The sequence below is a fragment of the Mobula birostris genome, chromosome 15, assembly GCF_030028105.1.
Source record: "Mobula birostris isolate sMobBir1 chromosome 15, sMobBir1.hap1, whole genome shotgun sequence".
Taxonomy (NCBI): Eukaryota; Metazoa; Chordata; class Chondrichthyes; order Myliobatiformes; family Myliobatidae; genus Mobula; species Mobula birostris.
In genome coordinates, this window is record NC_092384.1 from 38380698 (window position 1) to 38393590 (window position 12893).

A 12893-nucleotide genomic window follows, 5' to 3' on the forward strand; every position below is an offset into this window, starting at 1 on the left:
TGTGAGCAGGAAGTACAGAAAGGGAGTTTAGGACCCTGAATGGCAGGAAACATGACGGACAAGGTCCTCTGTGCTGTTTTAAGTGTTGTCACGTACACCCTATGATGTGATCGCCAGAGTACATGGGCTGTGCCTGTACTGGTGCAGGATCAGAATGACTCCTTACTCTGATTTCCCACCATACCTACTGTCCTGATTCAATCAGAGAACAGTAGATGCTCACTGTTCCTCAGCATGGTTCAGTATACTGACATTTGTCCCTTATACTCCTTTGGGTGTTTGCCCTTTACAAATGCATTACCTGACTCTTCTGAATTTAATTCCATTTTTCTGCCCAGCTGCTCCATCCATTAATCCTTTAATAGTCTGCAACTTTCTTCCTCATTAGCAAGGTGATCATTTTTGTAACATCAGCATACCTTCTTAATTACAGCTGCTGCATATTAGTGTAAAGCATTAGCACACACCACACCAGGCAAAGGACCTACTACAAACAGCATTCTTGTCTCTGAAAAATCTCATTTTTTATATACAGTGTGTGTGTGTGTGTATATATATATATATATATACACATACACATACATACACACACACACACCAACTTCTCACTTTCACTTGGATCTTTCATTTGTCTTGTCAGTCTGCCTTGAGCAATCTTGCCAAACTCTTTGTTACAGTAAAAGTTTATCCTCAAAGACTCTTTTTACTACCTTATCAAGAAGTCAAGAACATATTTGTATTTTTAGTCATTTCGTGCCATACTACAAGCCCAGATAATTCCTTGTTGCAGTTTGGGAAATATTTTATCAGGCTTGGAGATTTTAAAATGCTAAAACACTTCCTGGCTATCATACTCAATAATGTTGTGTTTTTCTTAACTCCTTTGTGAAGACCATTACATGATAGACATTTAGCCTGTCTTTTTGTTAAGTTCCAGTAAAACATTATACAGTGCAGAACAGGCCCTTTGAGTCACTCCCCCAGCAACCCACCGACTTAACCCTAGCCTAATCACAGGTCAATTTACAATGACCAATTAACCTACTCACCAGTACATCTTTGGACTGTGGGAGGAAACCAGAGCACTTGGCAGAAATCCACTCATTCCATGCAGAGGACGTACAAAATCATCATAGAGGATGCTGGGGTTGAACTCTGAACTGTGATGCCCTGAGACGTAATAGTGTCACACTAACCACTACGCTATATTGGCGCCCGATTATCTTTTGTCCCTAGTAATGACTTTCTGTTTCTTTGTTATTAGCCTTTATGTTCATAAAACATCTTTGATTTTTCCTTAATTTTATTTGCTGATGCTTTTTTAATGCACTTCCTTTGCCTCCTTAATTCCTTTTGTAATTTTGCTCCTGCTGTTTCGATACTCCTCCAGGCTTTCTGTAGGTGTTGCATAAAGCCGAAGCTCTCATGTTTCTTAGTGTTCTGAATTCAGGGTGGACATCAGGGATGTGGTAAAAATTTTAACAATGTACAGTGCATTCCTGTGAAATTCAGCCATTTGAATTGAACCAGTGCATGTCGAGTCTTATTACTTTCACAGTTGCAGTAGGATTTCAAAGCTATATACTGACAAGGTTAGTTGGTCTGTCCAGTCCTTTTGAGGTCGTTCATCAGATTCTAATAATTCAGCTTCAATCTGGGATTAAATTGGGTGTTTTCAAGATTTGGATAGATCGTAACATACTGAATATTTATAAGAGCAAAATAAACAAATTAACAAAGTTGCAGCAAGTCAATTTGTTTATTGTACCTTGTCTATCTCTTGGCATTAAAGTCTTGAATCTCATTGATATGTTATAATGGCTCCGAGTAGAATTTTACCAGTTTAAGTGAAGCAGGTTAGGGAACTCTAGGTGTGTACTGTCAAACATGGAAGTACTGAACGCACTAAGAGATTTGAAAAAGTGACTATGTTTGTTTTCTCCATGTGGATTCCACAGAGTGAGTTCTATCTTCCAGAGGTTCTCTATCACAAGCTAGGATCACCGCTTGGCTTCTGCCCCGGGTTGAATTGTCTTGGTATTGGGATCGGTTTATCATTGTCACAGGCAGGTACCAAAAGCTTGTCGTGCACACTGTTCAAGCAGACCAGACCATCGCACAATGCACTGAGGTAGAACAAGGTAAAACGAACAAGGCAAAATAAATTACAAAGGCTACTGAAAAGTGCAGTGCAGGAGAACAATAAAGTGTAAGATTATAATGAGGCAGTTTGTGAACTCGAGTCCATTTGATCATACAAAAGGTCCACTCGAGATTTTGAAAACAGCGGGATAGAAGTGGTATGTACTTCCAGCTTTTTGTATTTTCTACCCCACAGGAGGGGGGGGGAAGACAGAATGTTTGAGGTGGGTGGGGCCTTTGTTTTATTGGGGATTAGGAATTATTTGAGATTAATTTAATATTTTTAAATTAATTTAATTATCTTTAAAATATAACCTGAATAATTTTGAATATTGGATAATCTTAGTGCTATATAAAAGGCTGCCGAGATCTTTAAGCAGGGTAGGCTGGGGCCGAGGCAGTGCTGGGTGGAATATAGTAGTTTGCCAGCCAGCTGGATAGACTGACTCCCTGCATAAGGATCTGACGAGAGTGAGTTTGTGTTGATGCCTTCCATGGCCAGTCATGTGATCATTCTGTTGTCATTGCTTAATGAAATCCATGCTCCACCAGTTGTATTGCTCTCAAGAGGATACATTTGACCACAGAAAAGAAAAACAGTACCATGGTGAAAATTCTTACTGAATGTAGAGGGCAGCACAGTGGTGTATTAAGAGAGGCACTGCCTCACATCTCCAATAATCCAAGTTCAATCCTGACCCTGGCACTGTCTGTGTGGAGTTTGCATGCTCTCCCTATGTGCATTTCCATCGAATACTCTGGTTTCCTCCTACGATTTTCTAAATAGAGAGAAAATACAAGAGAGAGGTTGAAAGGGACTTGGGAGGATTCCCAGAAGGTTAATTTGCCAGCTGAGTCTGTGGTGAAGAAGGCAAATGCAATGTTAGCATTCATTTCAAGAGGACTAGAATATAAATGTAAGGATGTTATGTTGAGACTTTTTATAAAGCACTGGTGAGGCCTCACTTGGAGCACTGTGAGCTGGTTTGGGCTCCTTATCTTAGAGAGGATGTGTTGAAACTGGAGGGGGCTTAATAGAGATTCACAAAAATGATTCCGAGATTAAATGGTTTGGTACATGAAGTGTGTTTGATGGCTCTGGGCCTGCACTCACTGTAGTTTAAAAGAATAAGCGGTGACGTAATTGAAACCTATTGAATGGTGAATGACTTTGATAGACTGGATGTGGAAAGGATGTTTTCAATGGTAGGAGAGTCGAAAAGCAGAGGACATAGCCTCAAAATAGAGGGGCGTCCTTTTAAAGCAGAGATGAGGAAGTTCTTTAGCCAGAGAGTGGTGAATCTATGGAATTCTTTGCGACAGGCAGCTGTGGAGGCCAAGTCTTTATGTGTATTTAAAACAGGTTGATTGGACAGGGCATGAAGGGATAACAGGGAGAAGGCAGGAGTTTGGGGCTGTGAGGAAAATTGGATCAGCCGTGATGAAGTGGCGGAGCAGACTCAATGGGCCAAATGACCTAATTCTGCTCCTAGATCTTACAGTCTATGCCAAAGATGTGAAGGTTGGTAGGTTAATTGGGCTCTATAAATTTCCAATTGCCCCTAGTATTGGGGTGAATGGTAGAATCAGTGGATGGGGGCAGAATTGATAGGAACATGGGAGAATAAGATGCAAGGTTGGTGTAAATGTATGCTTGATGTCTGACATGGACTGAAAGGGCTGTTTCCAGGCTGCAAGACTCTATAACTCATAATTATTTGATAATTAAACTTAAACCATTCTATAGTCCTGTTAGAGTGATGTTTCTTTACAACTTTAAATATCTCTTTGAAGGTTTATACAGACCTTCACAAACATATTCTTGTTGTCTGGGAGAGATAAAATAAAACATTAAGAATTTTCCTGCTTATTGAGAATGGAGGGAATGTTTGATTGTAAATATTAATTGAGTGGCCATTGTGGACTGGATCAATTTGAATTTGGATTTTAAATGTGCCTTACCCAAACAAGAGTTCATTTTCAGGAGGTAGACTTTTCAGTAAAGTAGCTTTTCTGATCCTTCTCAGTTTCCTAAAGTCTTTACAGGGTGGCTTCAGTCTGCACGGTAGTTGTAGTGTACACGTTTTCCTTGTCATATTCATTTGTGCACAGAGGAAGCTGAAGATCAAACCAGGACAGTGAGTTGTTGATCTGCCAAGTAATCCAAGGCTGGCAGACTTTGGTCAGCGGCAGGACTTTGAAATTCACACACTCATGAGGCACATTTTTTTGTCAGTTGAGCAAAGATCTGCACTGCTGGCAGAATGCACAAGCCACAGTCTTGTACTTTTCTAATTGTCTTTTCCTGACAGCTTTTGAGTGAAATTTGCTCCTGTAGATCAAAACCAGCCATCGCTGATTCTTGTCTGGTTCATCCGCAGGAGGGATCAAGACTGCACTCACTGTAAGGGAGGGACAAAAAAAGGGCTTCTACAGTTGTCAACGGTTCTGCTTTGTCTCTTTCCCTGTTGACACACAATGTCACCCCCAAGCCCTGAGACAAATAGTGTAGGCAGGTGGCTGTCAGTGTAACCCAATCACTTGAAATCTTATGCAGGCAGGTTGTTGGACACTTCCAATCATTGGCTGAGTTTGATGGTTTAGCTGGAAATCATAATAATAATCCCCATGCCAACAGATGGAAGGAGGGTGAATTAATTACTATTTAGATATGGTGCTCACCCCAAGGACTGCCCCTCTATCCATTTACCTGCTGGTAATCTATGGCATGAGATTTCCCCCAGTAGATTTACTGCCCATCTGCAATGGTAGGTAAACTTTCCTCTGAATTTGTTCAAGACAATTTCTGCAAATCAGATTGAACTGTCAGTGGATACAATAAATCTTAAGCTCTTGTCTCAGGAATAACTGCTGCATCTTACAGTGGAAAAAAGGCCCTTTGCTCCAACAAATACACATTGGCTGTAGTGCCCTATGTGAGCCTTTTCCCACTCTGACTATGCAATCACAGCAGTATTATTGTCTGTTCTAATTTGCTTCCAGTGTGCTCACCTAGGCTCCCATTAAATATACCTTTATTTGTCACCTCAATTTCTCTTTGTGGGGGAAAGTTTCATAGTTTAATCACACCCACGGCAAAAAAAAACTTTCTCTTGGATTTACTAGTGGCTATTTTATATTTAAAGTCTCTCTTTTATCTTTAAAGCTTCTTTTTCTAGTCTCACCCAGAAGTGTAAATGTCATCTCAGTATCTGCCAGATCAAACCACTCATCATTTTGAAGATCTTTTCAGGTCTTGTTTAATCATTAGATAGTTCAAAGAATCCTAAGCCTTTTGTACTTTTTCCAGTGCTTTTATATTAATCTTATAGTTGCAGACCGGAGTTGTTCACCGTGATATCGGTGTGGTCCAATCATAGTTCAGTATGTTTAACACAACTTCTTTCTTTTTCACACACAAATGCTGGAGGAACTCAGCAAGTCAGGCAACATCTACGGAGGGGAATAAACAGTTGACGTTTCAGGACCTTTCATGAACACGCCAGCATTTTGTGTGTGTTGCTCAAGGTTTCCTGCGTCTGTTGCATTTCTTGTTTATTTTTTCTATTTCAGTTCCAGTCCTCCAGGAGAACTTAATAAACTGAAAGTTATGATGCATTATTTTGCTTTACTGATCTAATATATTATTGCATTTTAGCTTGGTGTGCACTCAAATCACCTAACATTTCTGCCTGCTTGCTTGGATCTTGTGAGCAATCATAGAATGATTATTTTACCTTGATTTCTTCAATAACCTTTTAATGGCTGGAGGCAGACCATTTTCTTCGCTGCTGCTCTTTTCTCCCCCCTCAGTCTTTCACTGAAGGTTTGTTGTCTTGTGAGTGTATAACAGCATTTAACCTTCAAAGCTATTGCAGTTCTTTAATTTAACAGGCTCTCAGTCAGTCAGTGTTTTTGATGCTTGAAAACTCTCCTCACATACGTTAATGAGGCAAGTTGCAAATAGGATCAAGATCTGAAAAACTAAATTAGAAATTTTCCCATTAATAGTATGATGATCGATAAAGGAATTTATATTATGGAAATGAACTACATTTGACAATGATGCTGAAATTTTGTTTCACTGAAGATCAAAATGTTTGAGATTTGTTTTGTGGTGTGCGCTCTTAATTTGATGCAAATCTTCTTTGTTGTACTCAGGATGGCTGAATTACCCGCTTGAAAAGATTGGATTTTGGCGGAACTTTGAGTATCTCATAACAAATATAACTGGGCACAAACCAAGGACCGATGATATGAAGTGGGCTCACAAGGTGGAATAAAAGACTACGAACAGACTCATGATGTGGAAAACTGAGGAGACACGCCATGCTTAAGAAATGAAGACACATATAATTAATTCTCCTACCCTTGTCCAGCACTTAGAAACTTACATTGTTACATGATGTGATATATGCTTGAACAACTTTTTATTTGCCATTCTAGCAAGCTGCTTATGTCAGTCCAAACATAATTTGAACAATAATCCTTTGTTTGCCATTCTACTATTATGCAGATGTTGATTATTCATGTTATTTTGTACCTAGTATATGATTAGAAGTAGCACCAGCAACGCAGGCAGCAAATAGAAAGAGTGCGAATTTTAAAATAATCACAAGAATGACTGTACCCTTATCAACCTTAAGCACTTTAAAATTGATTATAATCCTCGTAAATGGAATGATTCTGTACAGGATTTAATATAAAAGATTATTTGAGTTTTATACTGGAGTTGTGTAAATGTAAGTTTGTTTTTGTGCTCTAGCACTCTACATTGAGATAACACATCATAATATAGAACCAAGTCAGAGAAACTTCACACTCCTGAAGCAGCCTCACTGTTGCATCTTTCTATAAGTTTCTGACAGATCACTTGAAAACTTTGCCATTTAGTTGTGCAACCAGTCAGGCGAGAAGTTAATAAGTCTGACTGGCAATGATTATTTTCCATGGGGATGGATAAGAATAAGTCATTTGATCCCAAGGGAAAGGGCATACACATCCTATATAGTTGTTCATATTCATTGCAAGCCCTATACTATACCATGATCAATCCCCACTCCCTGCAGAAATCGCATGTCCCTTTATGCTATAAAGCCACATCTAGTTAAGCTGATCTAAAAGTGCGTTTTCTCTTCTGTTATCCTGTAGTCGGTTCAGTTCATTAATAGCTACTCATTTTGTCCTGACTGCAATATTGTTTCCTGGTCATTGATCGAAGATATATATAAACCAGCATCAGTCCAGCAAGATGCATGACATCTTGTTGCATGCATGTGCTCTGACAGTGCTCAGAACTCTTGCCTGACGCATTGACAGCAGACGGTTATGCTTCACTTGTCATGCTGTCCAGCAACTAAATTCTGATGATGATCCTGAAATGTAAATGTGATTCAGATCACAATACAGATCTGGCAGTCTCTCTCCCATTTTAACTTTTTTTCTTGTGTTATCTATTGTATGTCCATGTCAGTCTTCAGAAGTTCTTTTTAGTTCTCCAGTAAGTCTTAGGTAGTAATCTCTCTCACATACTTTCTCTCTCTCTATACATCACTCTCTCTCTATCTCTCACTCTCTATCACTCCCTCTCCATCACTCTCTCTCTATCTATCTCTCTCTATCACTCTCTATTACTCTCTTTTTGGTCCATTTTTTATTACCTTTTTAATTTCACTATTTTACTTAACTGTTAACCTTCATCAAGGCACTATTAATTTCATCTGCCCTGATGATTTGGTTTCTAGCAAGATAAACCTCTTTATTCTCTTTCTGACACTTTAGTTTCACCACATAGAGCATATAAGCATATCAGAAATATTGCTCCATATGGAGGGATATGATAGAACTGCATTTCTAATTTATCTTTGTTGAGTTATCAGGTCAACTCTCTCGTGTAGATTCAAATTCCATTGCCTAGCCCAGAACTGATCACACAACTTCTTAGCAAATGGAAGAATGTACATCAAAGTTCAGAAAAGATTTGCTTCATCTGTTCTAAGTGTACATAAAGTATGGCGAGTGCAGGCTACATTTAATTTCTAAATCAAAGTGAAACAAGTGAATAAGCTGGATCATTACTTATGAATTGTATATGAAATGTTATTTTTGTGTTGGCTTACTGGGATACAAAGCTGTCTATGTTAAGTAGAAACCCAAACCACCCTCTAGTATCACTTGTTTGTTAGGTGAACTCTTCCACCTGTTCCAGTTTTAAAACCACAAATGCTGAAAATGCACTTTGGACTTTGAATATCCATCAGCTTTCCTCAAAATCATAAACATGACTTTACTCTTCTCTCATCTTGAATATTCAAACTGCTTTCTTAATTTCTAGGGGCTAAGTTGATTTAAAGTTCCAACTGTGATTACTGGTCTCAGATTTTAAAAAAAGTATTTCTGTCCATTAAAGTTTGAGAAAGTTTGCATGCTCCTTGATGTTTTCTATTCCCTTTGTGCTATTCATATGCTTGACAGTTTGGATCATATTTAGGACATCCATTGAGTTTTTCACATAAGAAGCTGCACTTAGGTGTTATTTTGTACAATTATCAAGGTTAATCCTTTTCCTGTGGTGAAAGCACAGTATTAGTCACAGTTGGAATTATTGCTAAACAATCATCCTCTTGTCGGGTTTACATTTTTGTGCCTCAGCCCATTCACAGCATGTGGGAGCTCAATGTAAAGCTAATGGATGATGTTATGGAGCGTATCAGCTTGGGAGCATGCATGTGTCCATGAAGGTATTTTGGGCAAGGTTATGGAGGAACTGGAAGGTATGAATGAGAATCTTGACTGCGTTGTATGGACCACATGAAGAACATGGTGATGTCAATCATTGAATTACCCTGTATTTTAGTTGAGATGTTTACAGAGTCAAAAATGCTTTTACTTACCACAAACCAGTTGTCAGAAGAGATGAGAAAAGAAGAAAGCACATGGATTATCAATTGAAAGCGCTGGATTCTTGCAGCAATTAATTGCAACCCTCTCACTTTTGATAGTAGATTACCATCATATTCTGCAGTACCAAGCTACAGCATGCTTATTTCCCATGGGCTTTGCTGCATTGTATCTTTAGCTCCCAAGGGTGCTCTCATTTCCTGCTGTGACTCCTCAGGATACATTGTCATTATACAGTTGTTAGATCCTCCAGTATTTAAGTTTCTTAAGGTGCCTTGCCATATTTTTGACTCCTCTTCTCTTCCTTTTTTAAAAACATTTGAGTCCTGGAGGGTTTAGCTGCTGACCTGCTTGGAGTGGTCCACTAACTTGTCAAAGTGTCTTAATTTTGTGTGTGAGCCTAGGCTGTGATAATTACCAGGCTGTTCAGCTGTGTAAGATTGCAAACCTAGTGCAGTGCAATTGGCACCTATATATGAACAACTTAATAAGACTCAGGAATTAGAGCCTTGAATGTGTTCTCCCTCCCATAGCTCAAGGGACAGAATGACAATAATAGTATCTTACCCAGCTGAGACTAGCTAACATACCACAGGCTAATAATGAGTCTTTGTGGCTTAATGCATTTACCCGTTAGGCTTTTGGGGCAGATGTTTGTATTTCTCTCAATGAATTTGTGTGATGAATATTCTTTGTCTCAACAATCTTTAAATTACTTCTTATTTGTCACTATATGCTTTCTGTCTAAAAACATTTGGTACTTTCCACAAACCGGCAACATAGAAGCAGTTTATTATGAACTCTCCAACTGTGCTTAATGCCCACTAGTTATCAGGTTGTTCAGGTAATACATAAGTAAATCAGAGAATATATTCCAATTAATTACTTGAATGTGATAGCAAGAGGAAATGATTTTTAATGTTGCTATTGCGAAACCAGTTTTGTGCATGTGCAACTGCATTCTTTTGCTTACTTTTGACATGTTTAATGACAGAAGAATATTTGATCATAGAAATGAAAATGAACTTCAGCATTTGCGTGGTGTTGGATTGTGTGAACTCCAATTGGCAATCGATGAAGCGAACTGCTGACAGAGATGAGACGAGGAAGCTTATAGTTTGCAGCTATTCTGAATATATCCCTGAAGTAATTAAAGTAAGTCAAATGTATTAAGTGCCAAGAAAAGAGTAAACGTCAACAACAATGCACGGAACCATGGCTGTACAGGGGAAAAGAAGCTTCACAGGGAGAGGTAAACCATGTCCCAAGTGTCATCGCAGACCAGGCTCAGCAGTTCCTTGGCGCTGGAACCGTGGGTGCGGAGAAAGTTGTTCCATGCAGTGTTACTGGAGCTAATTTCTTCATTCCTGTGGGGCTCGAGGTGTATCCTGACGATTCAACTTTTTGCTAAAGCAGCCCGAACAAAGAGAACTATATATGTAAACAGGGACAAAAGAAATCCAAAAATTAAGAATTTGCACCTCAGTTTGAGTGGATTGGTCTGCCTGACATGAGGGATGTCTATCACACCATGCTGTTTTATTTTCTTATAAAACCTGCCTAAATTGAACAGTTGATCCTGGAACAATGCCTTCCATATTCCTCTCGGCAGATTTATTTTAGTGCTTGGGGGAGCTGCACGATACTCCTTTGTGTATTTATCACAGCTGGTAGATTATTTTGTGTGGAGTACTAATATTGTGCAATGGAATAAAGACAAGTATGCATTATATGAAAAATAACTTTAATACTGCCCTGGGATAACAACACATAAACTAAGCAAAAATTACTAGAGGGAGGATTCTATCTGAAAAAGTCAAATGGATGGACTTGCTTTATGGTACGCTACTGTACGTGTGAAGTTAAAGGTAGGGTCCAATAACTCCCAGGATCTCAAATTGTCTTTATTATTCTACACGTTTCATATCTCACCCTTGACTAACATGTGCCATCTACTGAAATTTAATAAATAAATATACTGTAATTGAAAAAGAAAATGATTCTTTTAAGTTTCTTATATGACTGCTTGAAAAAGTGATGTCAACAGGTAAATACAATTGGGCCATGCAATAAGAAAGTAAGAAATGAATAGATAATTACCTACTTTCCTACATTCAAGCCAGTAGGAGCCAGGTGATCAATCCAGAGATTTATAAATGCAGAGCACAGGTGGTTCTTGCCATCTGTGAGGCATCTCTCTGCGTGAATATTTGATGAATGTAAAATTACCTGAAAAAGAGGCAGTTGTGGTTCTTCAAGTGTGTTCATTGCTATTTGCTGCTTTGGTCTTTTGAGATTTCTGTTTCCTTTATTGGCTGTAGTAGAATTATAGTATCACCCAGTTCAGAAGGTGGCCATTGAAACATTGAGCCCTGTCATCTGTTTAAAATTTTTCTCCTATTTGCTCCCTTACCCTTAACCCTGCAAAATAGTCCCCGTCTGATACATGTCTGATTCTATTGTGGCGTATCTTGAAAGGACCTTCTAGGAGAAAGCTGTCAAAAGACTGACCATGGATAGAGATCACTTCTGAAAGATTTGATTGAATAATCCTTGACAATGGATTCATTCATGCTCCTTTCATATGACTGTGGTCTGGTGCCAGGAGAAAACTGGGTCATGAAGCTAAAACAAATTGGGTGATATGTTTAATTTTCCATAAGAGAAAGATTTTCAGCACTTCCACAAGATACTAAATATTGTGATTTCTCTTTCACACCGTGGGGAATTTGGAATTCCATTTGAGGAAAAATGTAGGTGTGTAGTGTGTGTTGCCAGTTAACTAAATTTATTCCCTTTCTAAATTAAGTTGGATACTCTTGTGATTCATATGATCTCGGAGGAGTGCAAAAAACAAATGTGGTGCTGCCAATTTTTGCACCTGGTGTTTATTGTCAGAAGGACACACATTTGCCCTGTAATTCTGAGTCTATCTTAACAATTTGGATTTCTCTAGTACTTACCCCAACTTAGCGATGTCTTGAGTGTTAGCATTTACCATCTGCTGACAGGAGGAGAGTTGATGCATGGTGGGAAATCTTTAAGACAATGGTCCCATATTAAATAATTGGTTTGAAAATAAAATACAGAAGGATGAGAAGTGCACAAACCTAAATTTGAGTTTCTGTTGGCTCGAGGCATTTTGCTGATACTTTCCTGTGTAAGTCAACGATTGGAAGTGGCTTCACTTCAAACTGTCTACTGTAGAATAGGTGGTAAAATATAGAATAGGTTGATTTACACTTCCAGCAAACTAAATATTAAAAGAAAATTACTTCCACGTAATGAAATAAGTTTTCCACCACTAGCTGGTGCTAAAGCTATAGCAAAGTAGTGAAGAAAGAACCCAATTTTTATGAAACAATATATTTGACGGAAAATTTTTAACTACAATCCTGTGAAGCAGCTTGAGACATTTCACTACATTTAATGGCACAATTTACGTTCAAGTTGTTTTGCACAAAACCAGCAAACAGCTTTTGTCTGTTTCTCAGTCAGTGTTGAAGTAGATGTTTATATATAATTCTATGGTTTGACTTCTTGAGTCACAAGATACCATAGTGGCTGTTCCAGCAGGATGAAGTGGACAAAAGAATAATGTAGAACTTGTAATTATCACTGCATGGACTCCTGGGAGGGAAAGGTTCATTTTAAAAGAATAATTAGTGATCAGAAAAATTTACAGGAGAAAGAGCAGGTGAATGTGACTAATTGGATAACTCTTTCAAAAGGCAGGGACAGGCATGACTACTACTCCTGGTCTAAATTTCTCTAATTCAATACTTCACTATATTATTCTATTAGTATGATTGTTACTTTGAACTGCACATTTTAACATTCAATTTGCTTCT

At 38.5% G+C, this 12893-nt stretch overlaps 1 protein-coding gene across 2 annotated transcripts in view; it reads left to right on the forward strand.

The window, feature by feature from the left end:
• LOC140210558 (plasmanylethanolamine desaturase 1) overlaps positions 1–10996 on the forward strand; it is a 170666-nt gene extending 159670 nt beyond the window's left edge. For both annotated transcript variants that reach the window (XM_072279618.1, XM_072279617.1), the window contains one exon: positions 6304–10996. In XM_072279618.1, coding sequence (XP_072135719.1) covers positions 6304–6425 — 122 coding nt within the window. In that variant the 3' untranslated portion in view covers positions 6426–10996. The remainder of the gene's footprint in view (positions 1–6303) is intronic.
• The last annotated feature ends 1897 nt before the right edge of the window (positions 10997–12893 follow it).